General features: G+C 53.7%; 2 protein-coding genes across 4 annotated transcripts in view; one reads left to right on the top strand and one right to left on the bottom strand.

Annotated features, from left to right (window-relative positions):
- The window catches only part of MED12L (mediator complex subunit 12L), a 124,702-nt gene that overhangs the window by 64,125 nt on the left and 32,752 nt on the right, over positions 1-27,825 (top strand).
- Positions 1,608-6,245, bottom strand: LOC128970926 (G-protein coupled receptor 87-like). Of its 3 annotated transcripts, none has more exons than XM_054386316.1 (3): positions 6,217-6,245; positions 5,690-5,722; positions 1,608-2,619 (listed from the first exon to the last, which is right to left on the bottom strand). In XM_054386316.1, exons 1-3 carry the CDS (start codon positions 6,243-6,245, stop codon positions 1,608-1,610), a joined length of 1,074 nt encoding a protein of 357 aa, XP_054242291.1. The 3 variants fall into 3 exon arrangements, with proteins under 3 accessions (XP_054242291.1, XP_054242292.1, XP_054242293.1); XM_054386317.1 differs by lacking the exon at positions 5,690-5,722 and adding an exon at positions 4,712-4,717 and having other exon boundaries at positions 1,608-2,638; positions 6,212-6,245; XM_054386318.1 differs by lacking the exon at positions 5,690-5,722 and having other exon boundaries at positions 1,608-2,638; positions 6,212-6,245.

Below are 27,825 nucleotides of genomic sequence, written 5' to 3' on the forward strand. Positions count from 1 at the left end.
GAGAGGACACAGCCTCAGGCTGCACCAGGGGAGGTTAAGGCTGGATGTGAGGAAGAAATTCTTCCCAGAAAGAGATTGGCCGTTGGGATGTGCTGCCCAGGGATGTGGTGGAGTCACTGTCCCTGGAAGTGTTTCAAAAAGCCTGGATGAGGCACTTGGTGCCATGGTTTAGTTGATTAGGTGGTGCTGGGTGATAGGTTGGACTGGATGATCTTAAAGATCTTTTCCAACCTGGTTGATTGTGAATCTGTGAACTTGTCTTTTGGCCTTTGCCTTACCCTGGAGAGGTCCCCACAGAACATCCTGGGCTGGAGCAGCCTTGGACCTTGTTGTGACCCTCACTGCTCTGCCCTACTTGGCCAGGACCAGCTGGGAACGTTTGCACAAGTGGCTGTGACAAATGGATTGGGTTTCTTCTGCCCATGTTGTAAACAAACCTGGGGTGCTGTTGGCTCCTTGTGTGGTGTGAAGCCTGCCAGAATCTCACTGGAGCAACCTGAGGTCCAGCATGAGCTGTGGTGGATACCTTCCAGGACTTTGTTTCCTCTTTTAAACAATGTAGTACTTACTCAACACTTTCTCATGCAGCAGCTGCTGTGTTGCTTCTTTCCTTTTTGCCTTGATTTTGGATGCTCTCCTCTAATTCCTCTGCACATCCCAGTCTGAAATAATACCCTGAAGGTGCTGCCTGAGCTGCTGTCCTACAAAGAGCTTCACCTGCTGATTACACATAAGTGTGGTTTCCATGATCTGGAAGCAGCCAAAGTTAGCAATCATTGGGAACAAAGAGCATTGGGAATTTTTTTTAAGTGTTATTCCTGTGGAATCAGGCAGGCAAAGTGCTGGGAAACTGAGCTGTCAGCTCGATGCTGACTACTCAGTCTTGTGTCAGGAGACACTTTTGTTATGTCCTCACTTAGAATGAGTTTCAATGGGAATGAGAAGTGGCTTTAACAATCTTTTTTTTTTCCCTTCTTTATTTTGTTTTTTGGAGAAGAGACTGGGATCAGGGTTATGATTGTTTTTTTTTTTTTTGTGCTTGAGAAGCTCTTTGCTAGGTCTGACCTGTGGACAACCGTGGTGCAGTCAGCCCCAGAGGCAAGGCTGAGCTGCTCTTGGCTGGCAGCAGATTGCTGTACCTGCAGCTGCCCTGCCCTGGCAGCCACCCTGCTTGTGGGCACACTGAGGGCCTCCACAGGAGCATCTGCCACCTCCTCCCCTCTCTTTCACCTGCTGCAAGCCACCTCAGTGACTATCTGATGGACCCAGGGGATGTTGACTCATCTCGTTGGTTCCCACTCCAGGGCCAGAGCTTGTGGAGCCTCCTGTTGCTCCTGGAGGTTGCATCCTGAGCTGAGGCATCCTTAGCTTCAGCTGGCCTTTAAGAACCCACCCCACCCAACCAACACAACCCCTTCCAACCCCCCTCTGCAGCCAGCCTGATCTCTGTGTGGATTTCAGCTTCGGAGGCTGGAGCTGGGCCAGGAAAGCTGTCCCAGGTCTGCACATGGCTGGATGGAAGTTGCCTGGTGGGGTACTCAAAGAGAGGTTTTATTTACAGGGTGTACAGAGGTGCTGAGGAGCAGCCAGGGTCTCTGTGGGGGGAGTCAGACATCAGTGTACTCGTGGTAGATGCGGACCTCGGACCTGCGGACGCTCTGGAGTGAGCGGATGCTCTCGCTCCTGGTCCTCATGTTGGATTTCCTGAACAGCCTCCGGGAGAAGGACCTGCACATGAAGAAGTAAATGATTGGGTCTAGGCAGACGTTGCAGGCTGACAGGAAGAGAGTCATCTCCTTGCAGTAGTAGAGGATTTTGTGCGCCGAGTCGTCCAGGATCTTGTCCAGGTGGCTGAAGGTGAAGGGAATCCTGCAGAGGTGGTAGGGCAGGAAGCAGGTGAAGAACACGGCCACCACCACCCGGATGCTCTGGTTGTGCTTCCTCTTCCTGCTGGAGGAGCTGATGAACTGCTTGCTGGATTTGTAGATGTACCTGGAGATGGCGATGTAGCAGCCGATCAGCACCATCAGCACCACCACGAAGGTGCAGGTGTTGATGTAGACCACGGCCCTGTGCCACTGCACCCCCAGCGGCGACTTCAGCTTCAGGCAGTCGTCGACGTTCCTCCGCGTGGGGTAGCCGTTGGTGAGGATGAGGTTGGGCAGGGCCAGGAAGGCCATGGCCACCCAGACGCAGGCTGACAGCACCTTGGTGAAGGTGATGCTGTACATCCTGGAGTCCCCAAAGGGCTTCACCACCTTCAGGTAGCGGTCGACACTGATGAGCCCGAGGAAGACGATGGTGGTGTACATGTTGGCGTAGAACAGCACCGTGGTGTAGCGGCACAGGAAGGAGTTGAAGTGCCACGGCCCCAGCTGCGAGTCCTGGATGATCTTGAAGGGGAAGGTCAGCGTCATGAGGAGGTCTGCCACCACGATGTTCTTGAGGTAAAAGATGAAGCTGGTCTTGTTTCTGATGTGGAAGAAAATCCACACCGCCAGGCCGTTGAGCAGGAGGCTGGCCAGGAAGATGATGAGGTAAAGCACGGGCAGGACGATGGTGGTGAACTCGTCGTGCCTGGAGGTCCCTGGGGAGCCTGCTGTGGAGTTGGCTGAGGAGCTGTTGTCCTGGCTCAGGTCTGTGGGGAGGAGGGAGAGCAGCAAGGTCAAAGCGTTTGCAGCGTTGTGCAGGCAGAGCTGCTTCACAGCTGCCCTTTGCTCCTGGCTCTGGGTGGTGCTGGAGGCTTCTTGGAACAACCAGCCTGGAAAAACCTGAGCTTAGAACAGGGCCCCAGCCCTGGAGATACTCAGAGTGGGGCTTGACATGGCAGCCTGGTCTGGTTGAGGATGTCCCTGCTGACTGCAGAGGGGGTTGGACTGGATGAGCTTTGGAGGTCCCTTCCCACCCAGCCCATTCTGTGGTTCTGTTGCTGTGGTGGGTTAGGGACAGAATCACAGAATCAGCCAGGTTGGAAAAGACCTCAGAGATCATCAAGACCAACCTAACACTAACACCATCTAACCATAACACTGAGTGCCTCATCCAGGCTTATTTTAAACACTTCCAGGGATGGTGACTCCACCACCTCCCTGGGCAGCACATCCCAATGGCCAATCTCTCTTGCTGTGAAGAATTTATTCCTAACATCCAGCCTGAAGCTCCCCTGGTGCAGCTTGAGACTGTGTCCTCTTGTTCTGTTGCTGCTTGCCTGGGAGCAGAGACCAACGACCAACCCCCACCTGGCTACAACCTCCCTTCAGGTAGCTGTAGACAGCAATGAGGTCTTCCCTGAGCCTCCTCTTCTCCAGGCTAAACATCCCCAGCTCCCTCAGCTGCTCCTCACAGGGCTTGTTACCAGACCAAAAGGATCATTTAGACCTGATCATTGTTTTTCCTTTGCATCCAATGTTAATTTATTTACATTCTATCACTTTTCTATTGAATCTGTGGAGAATCTTCCTAGGCACAGCCTAAAACTGCCACAACTGCCCAGGTCAAAGTGACTCTGCCTGTGGCTCTCCAGTCTCTGGGCACAAAGCTGCAGAGAGTGTGGTGGGCAGCAGCAGAGTGGTGGTGGGCAGCAGTGCAGCCTTCTACTCAGCTCTGGTGAGACCCCACCTGGAGCACTGTGTCCAGTTCTAGAGCCCCTATTACAAGAAAGATCTGGAGGTGCTGGAAGGTGTCCAGAGGAGGGCCACAAGGATGAGCAGAGGGCTGGAGCTGCTCTCCTGTGAGGACAGACTGAGAGAGTTGGGGTTGTTCAGTCTGGAGAGGAGAAGGCTCTGAGGAGACCTTCTTGTGCCAGCCAGGATCTGAAGGGGGCTACAAGAAAGCTGGGGAGGGACTTTTGAGGGTGTCAGGAAGTGATAGGACTGGGGGGAATGGAGCAAAACTAGAAGTGGAGATTCAGATTGGATGTTAGGAAGAAATTCTTCCCCATGAGGGTGGTGAGACACTGGCACAGGTTGCCCAGGGAGGTGGTGGAAGCCTCATCCCTGGAGGTTTTTGTAGCCAGGCTGGATGTGGCTGTGAGCAACCTGCTGTGGTGTGAGGTGTCCCTGGCCATGGCAGGGGGGTTGGGACTGGCTGAGCCTTGAGGTCCCTTCCAACCCTGACAATTCTGTGATTCTACCACTGTAGATACTTTGGGTTTGGGCTGTTGGAAGGACCTGTTGGCAAGGACTGGGTTGAGTGCTGTGAAGCATGTGTGGGACTGATCCTTGTCACCCCATCTGGTACCCTCCCTCTTGGCAGCACAGGTCAGTGCCTGCTGGGACCTGCTCCACAGATGTGGGGTTATGCTGTTCTGGGGGGAGCTCTGGCTGCCAGGGCAGTGCTGGGGAGGGGAGAGCAGCAGGATCTGTTTCCCCAGAAGGGTTCAAGAAACACTTCTGCAGTATTTGGAGCAGGTAAATAGCCTGGAAATTCTCTGCAGAGAGAACCATGAGTGGTTAGTGAAACAGGAACAGGATCTGAGCTCCCTCAGACCACTGCCATCCAAGTGGAGCTGGGCACTGCCACGTGGTGGGCTGAGGTCTCCAGTGCTCAATGCTGTGCCAGGGTGTGGGCAGCTGCATGTTAGGAAGGAGCCACATCAATCAGAGTCACAGAGTGTCAACTCCTGGCTGTCTTGACACAACACAACTTGTGAGCAGAGGTGATGTTTATCAAGAGATGGGGCTCTGGAGAGCCTCTGCAGGCCTATTTAAACCCTGCTCTAACACTTGGCTTACTTAAATGTGCTTAAAAATAACAATCTCTGGGGGTTTTAAGGTTCTGTGTGGAAATGTTTGTGCAGAAACTTCAGATCTAAAAATTCTCTCCATAAAACAATTTAACATTGTTTATCCACTGAGCCTGGCTGCTGTGGTAAACCCAGGCTGGCACCCATGGCAGCAGCACTCAGCAATGTGCCCTGGTGGCCAAGAAGGCCAATGGGATCCTGGGGTGCATTGAGAGGAGTGTGACCAGCAGATCCAGGGAGGTTCTCCTCCCCCTCTACTCTGCCCTGCTGAGACCTCACCTGGAATATTGCATCCAGTTCTGGGCTCCCCAGTTCAAGAGGGACAGGGATCTGCTGGAGAGAGTCCAAGGGAGGGCTCCAAGGATGCTGAAGGGACTGGAGCACTGCCTGGGGAGGAGAGGCTGAGAGCCCTGGGGCTGGTTAGTCTGGAGAGGAGAAGGCTGAGAGGGATCTGATCAATGTCTATCAATAGCTGAGGGCTGGGGGTCAGGAGGGAGGGGACAGGCTCTGCTCAGTTGCACCCTGGGACAGGACAAGGGGCAATGGAGAGAAACTGCAGCACAGGAGGTTCCACCTCCACATGAGGAGGAACTTCTTCACTGGGAGGGTCCCAGAGCACTGGAACAGGCTGCCCAGAGAGGTTGTGGAGTCTCCTTCTCTGGAGCCTTTCAAGCCCCATCTGGATGTGTTCCTGTGTGACCTGTGCTGGATTCTCTGCTCCTGCTCTGGCAGGAGGGTTGGCCTCAATGATCTTCAGAGGTCCCTTCCAACCCCTAATATCCTGTGAGCCTGTGGTCTTGTGCAACCTAGCAGAGAGACTTCCATATCCTGAAGTGGATGTGTTGCTTAGCTTGGCTCCTGGATGCCTGCAGATCCTTGTACATCCCTTCCAACCCCTAACATCCTGTGAGCCTGTGGTCTCTTCTAGAAGGACCTACTGCTTACTGGCTTTTTTGAGCTGTGAGGATGCTTAGGGGACTTGAGCATCTCCCCTGTGAAGAGAGACTGAGAGCCCTGGGGCTCTCTTTAGTCTTGAGAAGAAAAGGCTGAGAGGGGATCTGATCAATGTCTATCAATAGCTGAGGGGTCGGGGTCAAGTGGAGGGGGCCAGGCTCTTGTTGGTGTTCACAGTGACAAGCCAAGGAACAATGAGTTCAAACTTGAACAGAGAAGATTTCATCTCAACATGAGGAGAAACTTCTTTCCAGTGAGGCTGACAGAGCCCTGGAGCAGGCTGCCCAGGGGGGTTGTGGAGTCTCCCTCTCTGGAGACTTTCCAAACCCACCTGGATGCATTCCTGTGTGGACTCCCCTAAGTGATGCTGCTCTGGCAGGGGGGTTGGACCTGATGATCTCTGGAGGTCCCTTCCAACTTCTGCTGTAGTGTAAGACTCTGTAAAATGTTGGTAGGGAGTGATGGCAGTGCAAGGAGCACTTCTGAGTCCTTGACATTTCCCCCTTCTCTTACCTGGCAGCTTTCCATAAGACAGATTGTACCCCATGGTTTGTGTTGCTGGAGGTGCTCAGCTGAAATGCTCTTCAGGAGTCCTGCTGGCAGCCGTAGGTCCAGGACGTGGCATGGGCTGTGCCAGCTTTATCTTCTGGGGAAAGGAAATTAAATTAAACCCAAGGCAAACTGCAAGGCAAGTTTGGTAAAACTCTGAAAATGTCTTTGATTCCAACCTTCTGAATCTTAGAATCACAGAATTGTCAGGGCTGGAAGGGACCTCAACGCTCAGCCAGTTCCAACCCCCCTGCCATGGGCAGGGACACCTCACACTACAGCAGGTTGCTCACAGCCACATCCAGCCTGGCTGCAAAAACCTCCAGGGATGAGGCTTCCACCACCTCCCTGGGCAACCTGTGCCAGTCTCTCACCACCTTAGTGTCCTTCACAGAACATTAGAGGTTGGAAGGGACCTCCAGAGATCATCAGGTCCACATTCCCCCTGCCAAATTGGACTTTTTCTGTTTTACCACTGATAATCTGACACTTCTTGAAGTAAAAAAAGCTTAATATGAAATATCTTTGTAGAACTTGATGCACATTTATCCAGCAAACTGGGGTGGAACTGGGAAGTTCTTGTTCCTTTCCCATGTTTTTGAGTGAAATGGTTCAGGGTCCAACCTGCAGGGAGCAGTGAACAACTGCAGCATCTCAGTTGCACTCCTGGTGGTGTTGTGATGTTCACAGTCTCACAGTATATCAGAGGTTGGAAGGGACCTCCAGAGATCATCAGGTCCAACCCCCCTGCCAGAGCAGCATCGCTTACGGGAGTCCATACTGGAATGCATCCAGGTGGGTTTGGAAAGGCTCCAGAGAAGGAGACTCCACAACCCCCCTGGGCAGCCTGCTCCAGGGCTCCCTCACCCTCACTGGAAAGAAGTTTCTCCTCCTGTTGAGCTGAAATCTTCTCTGTTCAAGCTTTTACCTGTTGTTCCTTGGCTTATTACTGTGCACCACCAAAAAGAGCCTGGCCCCCTCCTCCCCTTGACCCCCACCCCTCAGCTATTGATAGACATTGATCAGATTCCCTCTCAGCCTTCTCTTCTCCAGACTAAACAGCCCCAGGGCTCTCAGTCTCTCTTCCCAGGGGAGATGCTCAAGTCCCCTAAGCATCCTCATGACTCTCCCTTGGACTCTCTCCAGCAGGTCTCTGTCTCTCTTGACCTGGGGAGCCCCAAATTGGACACAGGATTGCAGCTGTGGTCTCCTCAGGGCAGAGCAGAGAGGTAGAAGAACTTCCCTAGCCCTGCTGGACACCTTTCTTGATACATCCCAGGATCCCATTGGCTCTCTTGGCCACAAGGGCACATTGTTGTTCCATGCAGAACTTGCTGCCCCCCAGCACTCCAAGGTCTTTCTCTGTGGAGCTGCTCTCCAGCAGGGCAGCCTCTACCCTGTCCTGGTGCCTGTTGTTATTTCTCCCCAGATGCAGGACCCTGCACTTGTCCATATTGAGCCTCATGAGGTTTTCCTTCCCTCAGCTCTCAGCCTGTCCAGCTCTGGCTGGATGGCAGCACAGCCTGAGGGGTGTCAGCCACCTCCCCCCCCCCAGTTTTGTATCCTCAGAACTTGCTGAGGGTCCTCTCAATGCCCTCAGCCAGGACATTGATAAAGATATTGAACAAAACTGGACCCAGTACTGATCCCTGGGTGGGGGACACCACTGGCCACAGGCCTCCAAGGTGACTCTGTGCCACTGCTGCCAACCCTCTGAGGTCTGTTGTGGAGCCAGTGTGCAACCCACCTCATGGCCCAACCATCTGTGCCACATCTCCTGAGCCTTTCTGTGAGGGTGTTATGGGAGACATCCTCACAGCAAAGCTCAGGAGATGTGGCATCTTGTGACCTTGTTCATCACACTGATTCCTACATTCCAGGTGACTGCTTCACTCCTGCAGTATGCAAACACAGGCATTCCCCCCTCCCCCCAGGCTTCATTTCTGGTTCTGAGTTTTGATAGAAAAATGAACTAAAAGATTCAGACCTCAAGCATCTGCACTGGACCCGAGTGCCCTCATGTGGGAAGGGACAGAGGAGAAAGCAGCTGCAGCCCTTTTGCAGGTGTTTGAGGTGGCCATCACTGTGTGGTAAGCCAGGTTGGATGTCATTAAATGGCATCCTCACCTTTTAAAAACTCTAATTCTGCTGTTTTAAGCTTTTTTCTCTCTCTTTTTTTTTGATTGGTTTGGCTTCTTGCCTGGCCTTGTTTGCTCTGATAATAACTGGGGTCCATGATGAGGTTGTCAGGGTTGGGGTTTCTGTGAGGTTTTTGTTGTTGTTGTTTGTTTGTTTTTTTCCAGATATTTTGCCCTCTCTTGGTGTGAGCAGCAGTAACCCTTCCCTTTTTTGCTGTTGTTTATGGTTTGCAGCTAGCCTTTTTTTGCCCGGGGGGAACTGAGATCAAAAGAAGAGGTGATTTTGTGAGAAGATCCCTATCTGTCCTCTCAGGCAAATAAGGTGGTTGTTTCCCTGCTTTTCTAAGCTCCTTTTAAGTCTGTGTGATTCCTGGTGCTGGTCCTTGGAAGGTTTCCTGCTCCCAGGCTCTCCAGGCAGGTCTCTCCCAAGCTCCTCTGTCCAGGTTGTGCTGCTGGAGTTGGAGCCAGTGACTGCTTGGTGCCTCTGTTCCTATGCTGCAGCCCTGGGACACACTGCAGGGTTCAGTGGAGCTGGGGGCAGACCTGTGCTCAGTGGACTTCCCATCAACTGGCAGTTACTGGAGATCCCAAAGGGATTTGCTCTACATCCTCTCAGGAAAGTCTCCTCCTGTTTCCCACCCCTGTTTTAGGTGGATGTTGTCACTAAGGGACTGTAAAGGCAACACCAGGCAGCATCTGTGGAGGCCTCTGGGTACACACAGCCCCTGTGCCCTCCAAAGGTGTCCTGTCTCTTGCTTTAACATCAGCAAACTGAGGGATGTTTTCCAGCCCTGGTGAGGCAGCTCCCCTGCTGCCCAGGATCTCTGCCCAGCTGTCCCCTGGGCTCTGCCTCCAGCTCTCACCCTTCCTTTTCCCCTCTGTGTCCTACGCTTCCCTGTCAGCAGAGGTGGAGTGGCCCCCACAGCCTTAAGACCCTCAAGCCCCTAGTGTGGCTCCAACTCCCTCCTGAAGACACTGTGAGCAGTGTCTCATCTTGGGTGCTGTTACCTGCCTCCACTTGCTCTGAGTCTTGGCATGCAGCTGGTTGGTTGGCAGCTGAAAGCTCCTGGAGAGAGTGGACAAGAATCAGTGTCTCAGGAAGCTCTGCCTGGACAGGCACATCTCTTCCCACCCCAGGGGAATGTGTTGCCTCTGCTGGGGGTGCAAAGCCTTGGGGTTTGGTAGCCTCAGCACCACTTCTGAGCTTGCCCTGCAGCTCAGGTTGCTGAGGTGCCACCTGCTTGTCTGCCCAGCCTGTGCAGAGCCTGTGCTGGCTGCTGGGGCTCAGCCCTCCCTTGCAGGTGCAGCACTGGGAGGTGACAGGAGCAGCAGCATCCCTTCTCTGAGCAGTGCTGACATGGAAAGCACACAGGTAGGGAATCCCCACGTGGGCTGGCTGGTTCCTGCTCAGGGTACTGGCCATGAGCAATCCCTGCCACATGCATCTTCCTGGCCACTGCAGGTGTGACCAACCTTTAACTGCCCAGGGAATTCCAGGTCATCTGGAAGCCACCCTGGGAACTTGGAGCAATCAAGCCTCTGAGTGGACACCTCTGTGTCTTCTTATTCCTTGATGGTTTCAATGTTAAAACATATTCCAAACCAATCCCAATGAAGCAGCAAAATCTTCACAGATGTGGCAGTGGTCTGTGCCCTGCCCTGCTGGCACAGCTGGGCTCAGCAGAGGCTTTGGAGCCTGCATGGGGTGGAGGTGAGAGGCAACACCTACTGACTGCCCTAATTATGCACTGAAGACTTTCCCTTGAGCTGGAAGTTGTAGTTGGAAGCTTTAGAGCCTGGAACAAACAGGTTTGTGCAGAGCAGCAGGGGAGTTCAGGCACAGTGGCCTCTGCTGCACAGAGCTGGTTGGGACACAACATTCTGAGCTCCACAGAGATGGTCCTGCCTAGGCTGCCCAGTCCAAAGGTGTTGCCAGGGTGTCCTGCCCAAGTCTGTGAGGCTGAGGGTGCTGTGATAGAGCACCTGGAGAGGTGTGGTTTCATTATTCACATCTAGGCTGGGGCAGCAAGGCTCATGCGAGTCCAAACTGGTGCATCCAGAAGCTTCTTTCTTTTCTCTTCTGATCAAGACCACTGCATTGTAGAAGTGCAGGAAAGTTAGCACATGTGGAGAGCTCACACTTCTCCTGCTCTTCTCTTGGAATGGGAGGTGAAGTCTGCCCTCTCTTTTTAAGATAATTTGAAGCTCTTTTGGAATGGCTGAGTGACTGCACTCTGAGAGGGCCTGGGTTGGTTTATTTTTATCATCTCTTTGAATATGATGCTTCTGTGTTGGGCAAGGTTGGTTCTCCACTCCTCCTCCAGTTCTCCAGGCACATCTTCTGACTGCTCTGGTCCTAAACAGCTATCTCAGACATAAATATATTCTGCTTGGATGGTTTTGAAGATGCCTCAGAAGCTGCTCCTTCCTTCAGGTAGCTTTTTTTAAACCAGAATATGTTTTACTTCTTGAGATGCACTTGATTTTTTTTTTTTTTTCCTCTCCCCTGCCTGTCATTGCCCTGCAGGCTGCCAGCTGCATGGAGTGTAAGTGCTCACTGTCTCCCAGGTGAGGTAATCTGCTGATGTGGATGGACTGGTTTCTGGGCATGACTGGTAGAAGCTCAGATGTGAAATTAAATAACAGGCTGCCAGGCAGACTTGGCTCTATAGTTTTTTTTAATGACTAAGGCTTTACATTGCCTCACCTAAAGAAATTCCTCATCCTCAAATGGAACTGCTCCTCTTCATCTTATTTACAGCTTCTTAAAACTCAGAAAATTCTCTCTGGGAACCAGATCAGATATTCTAGGTGATAAGGCTGCAGAGCTTTTCAGGTGATGGCTTTCATTTGATGTGTGGTTTTCTGGCCAGTCAGTCTGCATTTGTCACCAGGAGGTCTGGCAGGTGACAGTTGGTACAAGTACAAAATGGGAGGCCCTTCATTAAGTCTGCTCTTGCCTGGCTGCAGTTCTGCTCTGTTCTGTTGCCCATCACTGAGTTATTGCACAGACTCAGGGGCCAAAAGCATGAGTGCAGGGTAAGTGCATGTGAGCCTGGAGCTGCTGCAAGCAGGCAAGGGGAGCTGTGTTCCTGCTCTCTCTGTTCCTGTCCACTCCTGTGCTGCATCTCCTGAGCAAGCCTTGGTGCTCCCTCAGTCCCTCGCCGTGGTGCTCCCCTAGTCCCTCGCCGTGGTGCTCCCCTAGTCCCTCGCCGTGGTGCTCCCTTAGTCCCTCGCCGTGGTGCTCCCCTAGTCCCTCGCCGTGGTGCTCCCCTAGTCCCTCGCCGTGGTGCTCCCCTAGTCCCTCGCCGTGGTGCTCCCCTAGTCCCTCGCCGTGGTGCTCCCCTAGTCCCTCGCCGTGGTGCTCCCCTAGTCCCTCGCCGTGGTGCTCCCCTAGTCCCTCGCCGTGGTGCTCCCTCAGTCCCTCGCCGTGGTGCTCCCTCAGTCCCTCGCCGTGGTGCTCCCCTAGTCCCTCGCCGTGGTGCTCCCCTAGTCCCTCGCCGTGGTGCTCCCCTAGTCCCTCGCCGTGGTGCTCCCTCAGTCCCTCGCCGTGGTGCTCCCTCAGTCCCTCGCCGTGGTGCTCCCTCAGTCCCTCGCCGTGGTGCTCCCTTAGTCCCTCGCCGTGGTGCTCCCTTAGTCCCTCGCCGTGGTGCTCCCCTAGTCCCTCGCCGTGGTGCTCCCCTAGTCCCTCGCCGTGGTGCTCCCCTAGTCCCTCGCCGTGGTGCTCCCCTAGTCCCTCGCCGTGGTGCTCCCCTAGTCCCTCGCCGTGGTGCTCCCCTAGTCCCTCGCCGTGGTGCTCCCCTAGTCCCTCGCCGTGGTGCTCCCCTAGTCCCTCGCCGTGGTGCTCCCCTAGTCCCTCGCCGTGGTGCTCCCCTAGTCCCTCCTTGTCTGTTTATCCTCCCTAGAGCTTTTCCCCATCCCAGGGACTGCTCAGTGTCCTCCTTCCACAGAGGCCTCTCTTTGAAGCTGTCCACCTTCCTCTGCTGAGGGCCCATGTACAGGAATTCCCTGCACAGGAATAACCTGATATTCCTGTTGGGATCCTGCCTGCAGCCATTGACTTTGTGCCTCTTGCTCTCCTGGGCTTTGCACACTTCCTTACTTTTTTTTTTGCATTTTTTTCTGGCTGCCACATCCCTGTCCTTGGAACTTGTGTGCCAGCTGTGCCAAAGAGGTGCCATGGGTGACACCAGGGTTTGTGTGGGTCACTGCATGACCACAGCCACTCCTGCCCTACACCAAGTAGTGTGCCTCTTGTCTGCAGAGGGGTTGGGAGAGCTGAGGAGGTTCAGCCTGGCCCAGGGAAGGCTCAGGAGCTCCTGTATGGTGGGAGGGAGCCTGGCTCTTTCTCTGCAGCGGCACCCACTGAGCAGACAGGAGGTAATGGGCACAAACTGAGACTCAGGAAGCTACATCCAAGCACAAGGGAAGGCTTTTTTCCACTGTGCAGGTGGTCAAGTATGGGTGCAGGATGCCCATGGAGGCTGTAGATCTCCATCCTGGGAGATACCTTCTGCCTGGGCATGGCCCTGCAGCCTGAGGTGGGGAGCTCCTGGGGTGCCCCTAGACCAGCCACACTCTGCTGCAGTGGTGGAGTCCCTTAGTGCCTGCTCCTGTGTGCCTCCAGAGACTGGCTGAGCTGCATGCCCACCACCCTGTGTGCCTGGCTCAGCCAGCTGGCACGTCTTGGCTGCTGCAAACTGGGAGCTGCTTTGGTGTGAGGTGGCTGGGGAGAGGGTGAAAATAGCCCTCCCTGGGCTCTGTGCCCTGCTCCCTAGGAGTGTGGTGGTGCAGGGGGTGTGCAGACAGCATGTGCCAGCTCCCTGCAGTGCTGCCAGGAGTAACCGACCGGAGGCAGGGGGACAGGGAAATAAGAGCTGGACTGTAACTGTTCTTGGCTGCAGCTTCTGGGCTCTGTCTGCTTAGACATATCCAGAAAGAGGAACCACTGTCTCTGCTCTGAGAGCTTCTCATCTGCTTCGGTTCTAGTGCAAAACCCCCTGCTTGGTTTGCAGGTTCCTCCTTGAACTTCCCCCTCAGTTCCACCCCAGCTTTCCTCTCACTCTTTGCTGCACAGCAGTGTCCTGGCCCTGGGCAGGCTGCAGTGCAGCTCACTGCCATCTGCCTTCAGCTGGTGGAGCAGCTGCTCTTGCCCCCAGGATCCCTCCTGTCCCTGCCCCAGCCTGTCCTGTTTTCAGCAGAAGACCCAGTATCTTAATCTTAAGGGGGCTACAGCTACAAGAAAGCTGGGAAGGGACTTTTGAGGGTGTCAGGGAGTGATAGGACTGGGGGGAATGGAGCAAAACTAGAAATGGGGAGATTCAGATTGGTGTTAGGAAGAAATTCTTCCCCAGGAGGGTGGTGAGAAACTGGCACAGGTTGCCCAGGGAGGTGGTGGAAGCCTCATCCCTGGAGGTTTTTGCATCCAGGCTGGATGTGGCTGTGAGCAACCTGCTGTAGTGTGAGGTGTCCCTGCCCATGGCAGGGGGGTTGGGACTGGCTGAGCCTTGAGGTCCCTTCCAACCCTGACAATTCTCTGATTCTAAGAGAGGTGATGGCAGTGGTCAGGGAGAAGACCTCCCATGGAAGGCTCTGCCAAAGAGGGAGCAGCAGTCCCTCCACATCCACACTGAGACACGCTGCCAACAGGGGCTTCCTTCTGCATGGGCACTGTGCCCAAGTGGTGGCTGTGCACCACTCCTGGAGCCTGCAGAGCTTCCCACAAGCAGTCACTGGAGGTGGGTTTAGTCTTCCTGGGCAGACAGCTAAAGCACTGTGCACCTTTCCAGTGCCTGGCTGGGTGCACCTTGTGTCTGAGTGAGCAGGCAGACATCCTCACTGATGCTTTCTGCAGCACTCTCTGCCCACTGCTGTTGGGATTGCCCAAAACCTCACAGTCTGCACCTGAAACTGCTGTTGGTTTTGCAACTGCAGGAGAACCTGAGCTTGGGTGCAGCAGTAAGCATTCAACAACACTGCTTAATATGCAGCATTCCCATTCTGGGGTGGGGAATGTGCCCATGGGACGACAACATTTCCTCACTCAGAAGGGTTACTTGCACATAGCTCATTTTCTCGGCTTCTTTTGCAGTATTTTGTCCCAGTGTAACCATTAATTATTATTTTTTTCCTTGAGTTCAAATTAATGATTCTGAACCTTCATTTTTCCCCCTAGTGGGATGTGTTTAGTGTGGATCCAGGTCTGGCTGCTGCTTCTGGAGGGAGAGGCCAGGAGGTTTGCACAGCAGTGCAGTGCTGGAGCACATCTCCTTCAGACTGCAGCTGCTTTTATGGGAGGAGCTGGGAGAGATCTGTCCCTAGAAGTGGTGTCCTGCTGGGCAGCAGGTCAGTGGCTGTTGTCTCTTGGTGGCAGAGGAGCCAGGCTGTGGTGGCAGAGGTGGAAGCACCAGGCTGTTGCTGGTGTTGCAATCTCTTGCTTACAAGAAGAGCGCACAATGCAGTGGTTGGCAGAGTTGGGCTAATGAATGTTTTCTCAGTGGGGCAGCCTCTAATTAGGCAGCAGGAAAGGATTAACTGCAATATTTCCTTCGCTTCTTACTGGGAGATGCTGGCAGTTGCTTCTGGTTGCACAAAGCCTACTGATGGTGGGAGCTGCAATGTAACCCTGCAGAGCTGCTGCCTTTGAACCCCATGGTGATGGTTTCCCATGCAAGGTGCAGCTGTGCAGTGCTCAGGGGGGTTAGGGTGGGAGGCAGCCCTGCAGTTCTGAGCAGTGCGGTCCTGGCCTTTCCCCCACCACTGCCTGCTCACTGCTGCTTGGTTTGCCTCCTCCTGCAGCCTTTTCCACTCCTTCCTGACACTGCCTCTTGTGGTTGCTCATCAGCTCCAGCTCCCTGCTCAGAACAGCATCAGCTGCAGCTGGCTGACAGGACCATGCTTGGTCAGGGGGTGTCTGCAGGGATGGAGACTCCACCACCTCACTAGGAAACTTGTTCCAGAACTTGCACACTCTCACAGTGACTAAAGAACCAAAGCAACCAAAATCAATGCCAGCACCACCAAAGCTCTGCTGTGTTCAGGTGGAGCCTCCTGTGTTTATTTGTTCCCACTGTCTCCTCTCCTGGCACTGGGTGCCACTGGCAGGAGCCTGGTTCCATTCTGTCTACACCTTCCCTGCAGGTGTTTGTACACATTGATGAGGTCCTTCTGAGCTACCTCTTTTCCAGGGTGAGTTAAAAATCTCTCACCCATCCAGCACAGATGGTCCAGTACCCAAAGGTGACTACCTTTGGGCTGCACTATGTCCATGTCTCTCATAGTGGGGAGCCCAGGGCTGGCCTCAGCACTGCAGGTGAGGCAGTGCAGTGCTGACCTCCCTTGACCTGCTGGCCATGTTCTGTCTGCTGCAGCTTGGAAGGCTGCTGGCTCATGTTCAGCTTGTCCACCAGGTCTCTCCTTGTGGAGCTGCTTGTCCTGGTGCAAGGGGTGCTCCTCCCTGGGGACAGGACCCTGCACTCCTTATTGCTGTTGGCCCATTTCTCTGTATGGCAGGACAGCCTCCTTGAGGCATCGACCACTCATCCCAGTCTGGTGTCCTTTGCAGACTTGGTCCCCTTTCCATCCCACTGGATTTCACTTCTCTTGCTTCTCAGAAGACACAGGTTTAATCTCTCTCCAGGTCACATTTCTAAACTTCCTCTCCATGGGGGAGGCCAGAAGCAGGTTCACCTTTTACATCCATTTCTCCAGAATAACTTCAACTTTTCCCTCTTCCAGTCTCCTGGCAAGCTTCTCTCTCAGCCTTTCCATTCCTGATCTGCTTCTCTTTTCATGGGCTCTGGTCTTGGCATAGCAGCCTGTAAATCTGTGTTATTGATCTCTTCCAGGTCATAGAATCAGAGAATTGTCAGGGCTGGAAGGGACCTCAAGGCTCATCCAGTTCCAACCCCCCTGCCATGGGCAGGGACACCTCACACCACAGCAGGTTGCTCACAGCCACCTCCAGCCTGGCCTTAAAACCCTCCAGGGATGAGGCTTCCACCACCTCCCTGGGCAACCTGTGCCAGTGTCTCACCACCCTCATGGGGAAGAATTTCTTCCTAACATCCAATCTGAATCTCCCCTCCTCTATGCAGTTCTAATCCACCCCATAAAAGGACAAAAGCTCCTCAGCTGCTGCTGTCACCTGGGTGTTCTGTGCTTCACTCTCTTAATTCTGTGATACAACTGCTTGGAGCACCATCATGCTTTAAAGAGGAAGGGAAAGGACATGGGCATTTTGGAGTTCAGCCTGGTGCAGCTGTGAGCAGCTGGGAGAGTTCCTGCTCTGCTCTTTAGAGCTGCAGGTCCCAGGCAGGGTGTGGGGGTGCTGGCTGCAGAGAGCTGCTGCTCCTCCTCCAGCCCTGCTGCTTTGCCAGCTCCTGCATGTTCCTTGTAGAAGCTGCTGGTGCAGGGAAGGTGCTGGTGGCCTGGTTCCTACTGCTCATCATCAGTGACTGTGATGCATCACTGATACTTTCCTGAGGACACCCAAGAAGTGGTGGTTATTGGAGTGCCTCCTGTGAGGTTCAGTGCTGGTCAGATGTGGAAAGCTATGTCTGATAAGTGAGAGGTGTGGTTGGTGGTTTGTTTAGGGCTTTTGAAAGCATTGTGTTAGTTTTCTATGTTGGGAAGGGTTAAGGTGACTCAAAGGCAGGAATTAATGTCACTGACAGGCACCAATGCAGGCTGGGCAGGGAAAAGGGCTTGAGAGCCGCCCTGAAGAAAAGGACTTGGGGCTGCTGGTGGAGGAGAAGCTCAACAGCAGCAGGCAGTGTGCACTTGCAGCCCAGACAGCCAAGCAGAGCCTGGGCTGCAGCAAGAGAAGTGTGGCCAGCAGATGAGGGAGGGGATTCTCCCCCTCTGCTCCACTCTGCTGAGACCACACCTGGAGCTCTGTGTCCAGTTCTGGAGCTTCTATTGCAGGAAAGATCTGGAGGTGCTGGAAGGTGTCCAGAGAAGGGCCATGAGGATGAGCAGAGGACTGGAGCTGCTCTGCTATGGAGACAGACTGAGAGAGTTGGGGTTGTTCAGTCTGCAGAAGAGAAGGCTCCCAGGAGACCTTCTTGTGGCTACAAGAAAACTGGGGAGGGACTTTATTAGGCTGTCAGGTAGGGATAGGACTGGGGGGGATGGATCCAAGCTATAGGGGAGATTTAGATTAGATGTTAGGAAGAAGTTTTTCACTACAAGGGTGGTGAGACACTGGCACAGGTTGCCCAGGGAGGTGGTGGAAGCCTCATCTCTGGAGGGTTTTTGCAGCCAGGTTGGACGTGGCTCTGGGCAACCTGCTGTGGTGTGAGGTGTCCCTGGCCATGGCAGGGGGGTTGGGACTGGCTGAGCCTTGAGGTCCCTTCCAACCTTCACAATTCTCTGGTGCTCTCTTGGGTTGTTTCTCCTGCTGCCTGCTGTCCTGCAGAGTCCTGGTCACTGGCAGCAGTGTGGCTGTCTGTAGCCCTTGGTTTGTGTCAGCTGTTTTCACTTAGTTCCAAACCTGGAGCTTGATGTCTAATGTCTGACCTGGCTTTGCCTAGTGCTTTCCTGGTCAAAGAGGAGGCCTTGCTGGACCTGGCTGTGCAAAGGTGAGCAAAGGGCTTGTGAAAAGAGCAGAAGAGGCTTCCCTCTCCAGTTGTTCCTGGATGTGTCTCATGTGAGGCCATGGCAGTGAGTGGAGCAGGTGTCTTGGCTGAGGAGCATCAACCCTCCAAAGGACTCTGGGGTCAGCCTCCAGACCACACTTGCTGCCTCCCTCCCACTGCCCATTCCCAAGTGTCCTCCCGGGATGCAGGCAGCTGCCAGGGCCTCAGTGCTGTGGTGAGTGCATGCCAGAGCAGGGGGCTGTGGGTGCTGGGAGAGCTGGTGGGTGCCTGTCAGCAGGCCATGGGTGCTGGGTGAGCTGGTGGGTGCTAGATGAGCTGGTGGGTGCCTGTCAGCACTTAGTGGGCCATGGGTGCAGGGGGAGCTGAGCTGGTGGGTGCTGGGAGAGCTGGTGGGTGCCTGTCAGCACTCAGTGGGCGGTGGGTGCTGGGTGAGCTGGTGGGTGCCTGTCAGCACTCAGTGGGCTGTGGGTGCTGGGTGAGCTGAGCTGGTGGGTGCTGGGAGAGCTGGTGGGTGCGTGCCAGCGGCGGGTGCTGGGTGAGCTGGTGGGTGCGTGCCAGCGGCGGGTGCTGGGTGAGCTGGTGGGTGCGTGCCAGCGGCGGGTGCTGGGAGAGCTGGTGGGTGCTGGGTGAGCTGAGCTGGTGGGTGCTGGGTGAGCTGGTGGGTGCGTGCCAGCGGCGGGTGCTGGCTGCGTTGGGCTCCCCATGCTCGCCCTGCCCTGGGGCAGCCCCAGCAGCCGGGGAGTGAGTGCAGGGTGAGGCAGCAGGGCTGAGCTGGGAAAGCCAAGCTCTGTGGGTGCCAGGAGGAGTTCCTGGTGGCTGGGGCTGCTCAGAATCTGCTGCCTTTTTCTCACCCCCTCCCAATGCCAACCAGCTGCTTTCTGCTTCCCAGGGCCCTGCACACCTTGTAGCCTTGCTCCCTTGCTCTGCTCGCCTGTTCCCCTCTCTCTCCTGCCAGAGCTAACACATATCCTCCATGCCAGGGGTTGTCCCCAGGCCCTGCCAGCTTTCCTCCCCAGGCAGTGGGAAGGAGAAGGTCTGGCAGGTGTCCTGGAGCTGGCTGCCCACCCAAGAGTGAGATGGGCACCAGAGCGAGTTTGAAACTGGAGCAGCGCTGGTGGTGGCTTTCATGTGATCCATGGCCTGTGCTGCTGGGGGTGAATCAGCCACATCAGCTGAATTCTTGCCTGAGTTTCCCCTTTTAAAAGAAGATTGCAGAATCTTCTTGAAACAGATGGAGAAAAAAAAAACCAAAGCATGAAACTCTCCCAGGGTGTCCTGACCAAGCAGATGTGACGGGAGGGCAGATGTCTGCAGCCCCTACGGTCCTCAAAGGCTGATTGTTCTTTACCCTTCAACTGCCCTGCCACAACCAAAAGTGACCTTTTCCATCTTAAAACACTCCTGAAAGGCTGCAGGTTTGGGAAAGCACTTTCTATATTTCCCAAAGTTTGGGACTTCTCAGCCCTGTAGTTGCTCATTCAGAGCTATGTGGTTTTTCCAGTGAACCTGACAAGTTTTAACACGATCCCAGTGCAGGGTGAAGGAAGAGAATCTTTATTCTCTGCAGACTAATTAAGAGAATTCAAGTATTGCTTCCCTTTGCCCAACGAGGTGAAAAGGAACAACCACCTTTTTGAGAGCAAACTCAGGTATTGCAGCTACTCAATCTCACTTGGTGGGAAGTCAGCTCCCTCTGGAAGTAAGCTACTGAAACCAGGAACCTTCCTGCACTTTGTTTCATGGCTTAGGAGGAAGGATTAGCAGAAAACATTATCATTATTATTATTATTATTTTTTATCTTTTTTTTTTTTTTTTTTTTGTTCTTAATGCCAGTAGGAGAAATCTAGGGAGAGTTAACATTTAAGGCATGAACACACAAGGTTAGTAAAGTTGTGCTGTTTGGAGAGCTCCCCACACTTCCAGCTCAGCTCCTGTTTGATTTACAGTCCCGAGTCTGCTTTTCAAGCCACAGTATCTTAACTCCTGAAGGTGATTCAGGGTAAGAAGATTCAGAGAACAACTTAATCAGACACCTTCCAGCTGGCCCAAAGCTCACTTACCTGTCACCATTGTCCCCTTCCGCTTGTCTCTGGGCTGCATCTCGGAAGCTCTTCAGACTCCTGCGGAACACATCTGGGAGCTACAGCGGGCAGGCGAGCGCTCCAGGTGCCCAGGTGGTTAGACCAACCATATCTGGCAGTGAGCTTCCCTGCTTCCCAGGCCTTTCTTTTGCGATAGCTGATCAGAGAGTCAAAATTCCCCTGGCCAGGAGCAACTGGAGCAACTGGCTTGCTCATTCCTGGGAATGACTCACATGCCAGGGTAGGTGAGCGGCGCGCTCCCGCTGCCGTCCTAGCTGCCGAGCGGCTGGGGCCGGCGCTCACAGGGGTGAATCACCTGGGAGGGAGGGAGGAAGGGAGGGAGAGAGGGAGGGTTGGTGCTGGGGGAAGGCAGCAGCCCTGCGTGCAGGGCACAGCTGCAGACAGGCTGAGGCCGCGTTCCCCAGCGACCCCTGCCCTCCACCAGCTTAACCTGGCGCTGAGGAGTTCTTGTGCTGCAGGGATGGGAATGTCTGCTGATGGCTGACAGGTTGGACTTGGTGATCCTTGAGGTCTTTTCCAACCTTACTGATTCTTTGATTCTAATGGAGGTGGTTGTGTCAGGTATTAGCTTGACTGCATAGAGGCATCTCTGGTGCTGCACTTTGAGCAGGTCCTCTCTTCTAAACAGGGGAGCAAAGGGAATGGATTGAAGCTTGAAGAAGGGAGATTGAGATTGTAGGCTCTTGATGGTGAGGAGACTGTGGAGCAGGTTGCCTAGGAAGGCTGTGGATACCCTCTCCCTGGAGGTGTTCAAGGCCAGGTTGGATGTGGACTTGAGCAACCCAGGCTGGTGGGAGGTGTCCCTGCCCATGGCAGGGTGGTTGCAACTTGGATGAGCTTGAAGATGCTTTCCAACCCAGATCATTCTATGAGTCCATGATCTCAGGATTTCAGCTGGACTGGCTATTCACTGTGATCTTGCTGCTGTCCTGCTGCTCTGCAGTCCTGTGGCAGTGGTCCTGGTGGTGGTGTGTGTGTTTGGGGGAGCCTTGGGAGCACTGAAATCATCATGGCAGTGGTTAGACCAGGACAAAATTTTGTGTCGTGTCAGTAGAGTATGAGGGGGGTTGCTTTCCCCTTTCTTAGAAAGTGAAAGTATGTTTCTCTCACCAAATTTTCATGAGAAAGTGAAAATAAGCTTAATGCTCAAGAGTGGCGGCTGCAGGGTCACTTTCCCAACCTGCTCTTTGTCCTGCCTGGACTTCTCCACACACATTTTCTTCTTTTTCTTTTCCTCAGAGATCTGAAAGACTGAGTCACCAGCCCCCTTCTGAAGCCTGAAGACCTTTAGGTGCCTTAGGCAGCTGTGTGGAGCTGGAGCAGGACACACCAGCTGCCTCCTCATACTGGGGAAGTTTCCTCTTTGGGCTGGTTTCCACATTTCTGCTGCTGAGCAGACTGTGAAGTTCCCACTTGCCCCAGGACCTCTCCCTTGAAGCAGGTACAGTCCCTGATGGCAGGAGACTTCTGACAGGGCTCACCTTTAAGAGCAGCATTTGCAAGGCAAAGCAGCTGATGCAAATCAAGCTGGCAGGAACACCTGTGGTCCTCCTCTTGTGTCTGCAGCTTTGCAGGCTGCCAGAGTGATCCCAGGAGCTGGATAACCTGACATGAAATGATGGCCCCAGCTGCATCCACAGGCTGGAGCTCACACATTGCACCACCTAAGGGTGGGGAAGGCTTTTTCTGCAGTTAGGGAGAGGAAACTTGGTGAGGTCCCTGCCTCTCAAAGACCTGTGGAGGACAGTGTGTGCCAGCCACCATTCCACCTTCCTTCAGCTGTCCCTTGTGCTCTGGTGTTCAGCAGCTGCTTGTGTTTTGTTCCCTTCCCAGCTGCTTAGACCAGTGGTGTCTTCTGGTTTTCCTTCCAGTCTTTGGTTCACCTCCTCAGTGGCCTTCAGTTAATTTCCACCTTAATGTTACCTGTAGTGATCCAGTTCTATGTTCTGAGTGGAGCCAGTATGAGGCAGGAGTGTGTGCCTGACTGATGGCTTTCCATGGGCACACCTTGTACTGATCCTTCTCCATAGTTGGTTGGACTCAATACTCTCCAAGGTCTTTTCCAACCAAAGTGATTCTGTTACTTTTGATTCCCTGGGATGTTTGGACAGCCCAAAATTCCAGGGTGAGAAGTCCTTAGGGGAGCAAGGGCCTCCCAGCCTGGGCACTGAGCAAAGCATTCCTGCTGTGTTGGTCTGGTTTCCATCTTCTGTGCCCAGACTCCCTGCCAGCACGTCCCTCAGCCAGGGCATAGAATCACAGAATTGTCAGGGTTGGAAGGGACCTCAAGGCTCAGCCAGTCCCAACCCCCCTGCCATGGGCAGGGACACCTCACACCACAGCAGGTTGCTCACAGCCACCTCCAGCCTGGCTGCAAAAACCTCCAGGGATGAGGCTTCCACCACCTCCCTGGGCAACCTGTGCCAGGCTCTCACCACCCTCATGGGGAAGAATTTCTTCCTAACATCCAGTCTGAATCTCCCCACTTCTAGTTTTGCTCCATTCCCCCCAGTCCTATCACTCCCTGACACCCTCAAAAGTCCCTCCCCAGCTTTCTTGTAGCCCCCTTCAGATACTGGAAGGCCACAATCAGGTCTCCTTGGAGCCTTCTCCTCTCCAGACTGAACAAACCCAACTCTCTGTCTTCATAGGAGAGCTTCTCCAGCCCTCTGCTCATCCTCGTGGCCCTTCTCTGGACACCTTCCAGCACCTGCAGATCCTTCTTGTAACAGAGGCTCCAGAACTGGACACGGTACTCCAGGTGGGGTCTCAGCAGAGCAGAGTAGAGGGGGAGAATCACCTCCCTCACCTGCTGGCTATATTTCTCTTGCTGCAGCCCAGGCTCTGATTGGCTTTCTGGGCGTGATAACCTCCTGTCTCTCTTCTGAGGAACCCCTGGAACCAGTGACTTGGGAACCTGAACAGTCTGAGAGCTGGAAGCAGGTGTGCAGGTAGATCATAAACAGCAGCTTTGACTCTAAACCTCAGAGTTCCATAGTGGTGTTTTGCACAGGACTGCAGTCCTGAGCTGGCTGCTGGGCTGCATCCCTGGGGCATGGTTCCAACCCTGGGGTGTGGCTGGCAGACATGTCCACTCCTCTGGTCCTCAGTCCTGCTTCAGTCAGCCACTGCAGCTTGATTTCTGGGGCTCCCCTCGTGCTGGTGCTCATTTAGATTGGAGGCTAAGGAACAGAGCTGCAGGAGGTGTTGTTGGGGAAGAAGGGGAGAAATTCAAAACCCAATTAAATTCCCTACAGAGACCCAAGCCTTAGCTGGCATCCTGAGAGTGGAGTGCACACACGAATGTTTGTGTGCTGCCAGTGGCCAGATAATAAATCAACTCCCCCCCAGAAATCACCTGGAGGCTGAGGGGGGTTGGGTTGCGTTCTGAGCGTGGTGCAGCGGCGCAGGGATGGCTCTTTACAAACCTCTGCCTTTTGCTCCAGCAGGCAAACCTAATGGGCTGGAAACTGCTCTCATGGCATCCCCTAAGCAGGCTTTTGAGTCAGAGGTGTTGTTTGGCTGCTCCTGGGCTGCAGCAAGTCGGGACAAGCCGGCCCATGAAAAGGAAATGCTGAGGAGCTCGTCATAAAAACAGGGCGAAAGCAGCGTGGGGGCTCTGAGGTGAAGCAAAGCTGAAACCAAGCTAGGGCTTTGCTACTGTTCTCATTGTTTAAAGGCTGGATGTCCCTTTTTTTGGTGTGTGTGTGTTCTGCTGATGAGAGTGCAACGTTGAGGTTTCCTAAGAGCCTGGACAAGGTTATTACAACAATTATTTGGTTGCTTCACCCCAAAACTGCCTTACTGTGGTGTTTGGCAACGCAGGACAAGTTTTCGAGCAGGTTGCCTCCTGGGGAGTGCAGGAGTCTGCCTTTTGTTTTGTTTTACACAGAGGAAAAGGGGTTGCAGCATCAGAGATTGCAGCCCTGGGAGCATTCCTTCAGGAGTGCAGGATGGACATGCCCATGGTAGTGGCTTGGGAGAGTTTGAGCCTTCCCTTGGTTGCTTTGCTTTGGTCGCTGGTTTTAGTGGCTGACACTGCAATGAGAATCATAGAATCAGTCAGGGTTGGAAGGGACCACAAGGCTCATCCAGTTCCAATCCCCCTGCCATGGGCAGGGACACCTCACACTAGATCAAGCTGGCCAGAGCCTCATCCAGCCTGGCCTTAAACACCTCCAGGGATGGGGCCTCAACCACCTCCCTGGACAACCCATTCCAGGCTCTCACCACTCTCATGGGGAAGAACTTCTTCCTCACATCCAGCCTGAATCTCCCCACTTCCAGCTTTGTTCCATTCCCCCCAGTCCTGTCGCTACCTGAGATCCTAAAAAGTCCCTCTCCAGCTTTCTTGTAGCCCCCTTCAGATAGTGGAAGGCCACAAGAAGGTCACCTCAGAGCCTTCTCTTCTCCAGACTGAACAGCCCCCAACTGCAAGAGGGAGGAAAGGAGGTAGTCCAGAACTGACTTGTACAAAGATGAATTTTCTCCCCTCTGTCCTCGAGGTCTTTGCATTGTGGTGGCAGCTAACCTGAGGTTCCACATCTTGGCTGGCTGATCCTGCCCGTGGACTTGGGTCTCTCCTGCTGCTGCCTTCAGTTTTCACCTGCAGCCTGCTGGCTCTGTGCATTTGTTTGGCCTTTTCTGGGTAATACCTGGGTTGCTGGACCTGGCTGGCTTCCCAGCTCTTGCTCATTATGCAAATGGCTGGTTTGCATTTCTAATTGATTGCAGTCCTGTTGTACATGAGGAGAGTTTTCTCAGTGCTCAGTTGCAGGAGCTTTGGTGGAGGGATGTGCATGGCTGTGCTGGAGAGTTGGGGCACGTCTGAGGGGCAGGGTTGGTCTTCAGGCACTCAGAAGTTAACTTGCTGTCCCTCAGAGGAGAGGCAGAGACACAACCTGGAAGGGTGGATGGTTGTGCATTGGAGAGAGCTATCCTGAGTTTCCTTTTCCTGAAGTGCAAGTAGCAGTGAAAAACACAAACTAATACATGCCAGCCTTTGTGTGCCCAGAGAAGATTGATTTCCTACCAACCCCAGCTACCTGCACCCTGTAGTGCCCCTCTGGGGAGCCCAACAACCTGTAGGAATGTTTAGAGTAAATGTCAAAGAGCTTTCCTGTGAATCCTGGACCATGGGAGCCTGGAACAAGGTTCATTTGTCTGAACAAGACTAAGGCCTGGTGCCAGTTTCCCAGTTTCTAGGTTGCCTGTTGCTTCTGCTCCAGAGTGTGGATGAGCTGAGCCAAGGAGTGTTTGGACATGGAGAGAAAAAGCCCTGCTGCTGCCTCGTGGTGGGGATGGGCTGGAGCAGGCACACAGCAGGTGGAAATGTTACCTGTAGCTGCTTTGTCTTGTCCAGCTCCTGACTCCAGCAGCAGCAAAGGTCTCTCTTAGCAGCTCCTGAGGGTCAGGACCAGCCCTGCCAAGGGGGGGTTGGGAGAAATTTGGGGAAATGGTGATGGTTGGAGTGAGTATTTTGGTGAATTGAGCTGAATTCCATCAATGCCTCAATTGCACCACAGAAATCTGGAGAGGCCAGAAGTGCACCTGGCTGTGGCACCTCAGCTGGTGGCTTCCTCATCTCTGATCTCCAGACTTTTCTCTGTTTTGGGCAGGTGTAAACCATAAAATATTGCTTTGGCTGTTTTGTGGGGGTTTTGTTGTTGGTTTTGTTTAGTTCTGTTTGTTTTGGGTTTTGTTGTTGTTGGTTTGGGGTTTGTTTGTTGGTTTGTTTGGGGTGTTTTGTTTATTTCTTTGGAGTTTTTTTGTTTTGAGCCTTCAAAAGCAGTGACCTAAACCTTGAGGCATTTTAACTGTTAGGATTCTTGCTTCCATCTGGAGGCAGGGATCTAAAAAACCTGCAGAAAGAAGTGCAAAACCCCAGCTGGTAAAGTGTAGGAGACTTCTTTTCTGTAAGTGGATCAAGCTGATGTCTCATCCTTGCAGTCACCTTGAGTGTCTCTGCTGCAGGGTTTGGTAGCTTTGCCTCCCTTTTACCTACCCACAGAGCAGTGGCTGAAAAACAGATGATTAAGCCTCCTCTGAAACCTTTGGCACAGCCCTTATTTGAGGAGCAGCTCAGCCCATTTTGTGGTTACACCCACCCTTAGCTGCAGGCTGGCAGGACCTGGCTGTGTGCTGCCTGTGTCTGTGCACAGTGTGACCTGAGCCTCTCTTACAGCAGGAGGGATGTGAAAACACAAACACCTTCCAGAGAGGAGCAAGCTGCCTGTTCTCCAGCATTCTCATGCTTTTGCACAGCCACACTGCCTGCTTTGGGTTAGTCTTTCTCTGAGATAACCACAAAAGCTGGGCCAGAGTTCCTCTCTGGAGTGCAGAGCTGGATGGAAGTCTGAGTCCTGGGCCAGGGCATAGAATCATAGAATTGTCAGGGGTGGAAGGGACCTCAAGGATCAGCCAGTTCCAACCCCTCTACCATGGGCAGGGACACCTCACACTACAGCAGGTTGCTCACAGCCACCTCCAGCCTGGCTGCAAAAACCTCCAGGGATGAGGCTTCCACCACCTCCCTGGGCAATCTGTGCCAGTGTCTCACCACCCTCATGGGGAAGAATTTCTTCCTAACATCCAATCTGAATCTCCCCATTTCTAGTTTTGCTCCATCCCCCCCAGTCCTATCACTCCCTGACACCCTCAAAAGTCCCTCCCCAGCTTTCTTGTAGCCCCCTTCAGATCCTGGAAGGCCACAAGAAGGTCTCCTTGGAGCCTGCTCTTCTCCAGACTGCACAACCCCAACTCTTTCAATCTGTCCTCATAGCAGAGATGCTCCAGTCCTCTGCTTATCCTTGTGGCCCTTCTCTGGACATCTTCCAGCACCTCCAGATCCTTCTTGTAATAGAGGCAAGGTGTTTAAGAAAAGCCTGGATGAGGCTGGATGTGGCTGTGAGCAACCTGCTGTAGTGTGAGGTGTCCCTGCCCATGGCAGGGGGGTTGGAACTGGCTGAGCCTTGAAGTCCCTTCCAACCCTGACAATTCTATGATAGAACTCCAGGGATGTCGACCCCACCACCCTTCCTGGGCAGCCCATTCCAAAGGGCAATCTCTCTTTCTGGGAAGAACTTCTTTCTAAGATCAAGCCTAAACTTCCCCCTGCATAGATGTGACATGAAAGCCAGGTCTGCACCGAGGAGCACCAAACCTGGAAGGCACTAAAAGGGACAGACTGGTTTCTCTTCTGGCTCAGAGAAAATCTACATCTGTGCCTGAATTTAAGTTGTTTACACACCAACATCTAATGCAAAGCTTGAGTGGGTAGAAGAATTAGCCTCCATCCCTCGTGGAGGCTGAAGGGGAGCTAACAGCAAGGTGCTGCAGCAGGTTGCCTACAGCACCCTTTGTCCTTCCATGGAAATGTCTTTTACCATGGACTGGAGCTGTGGCCCCAATGCAAGGTGCTTTTGTGGAAGTGACCTCTGCTCTGCCTTATTGAGCACCCAGCATTTCCCCTTCCTCAGCACAGATTTAAATAGGCTGTGCAGGGTGAGAGGCACACACTGCTGGTTACCAGCCTCTTGCATCTGCCAGCCACAAGTCCCAGTGCCCCATTGCAGCACCTGAGCGCTCCTCTCGTGCCAGTACCTGAGCAAACCCGGCAGCAGCTCTTCCAGACAGGGCTCTTGGGCTGTCTCCAGCTCATCTGCTGTTCCTCTGCTCACACAACCCTCAGGCAAAGCACTGGGGATGGGGAAATGTGCAGAAGATGAGACTTTGTGTT

The sequence above is a fragment of the Indicator indicator genome, chromosome 13, assembly GCF_027791375.1.
Source record: "Indicator indicator isolate 239-I01 chromosome 13, UM_Iind_1.1, whole genome shotgun sequence".
Taxonomy (NCBI): Eukaryota; Metazoa; Chordata; class Aves; order Piciformes; family Indicatoridae; genus Indicator; species Indicator indicator.

Excerpts from the sequence above, each read along its gene's own strand:
- LOC128970926 (XM_054386316.1), bottom strand. The coding sequence starts at position 6,245 with ATGGGGTACAATCTGTCTTATGGAAAGCT. Across the intron at positions 5,723-6,216 it reads AATCTGTCTTATGGAAAGCT|TCCCCTAAGCATCCTCACAG; the intron begins GCCAGGTAAGAG and ends GAGATGCTCAAG. Across the intron at positions 2,620-5,689 it reads CTCACAGCTCAAAAAAGCCA|CTCCTCAGCCAACTCCACAG; the intron begins GTAAGCAGTAGG and ends CCAGGACAACAG.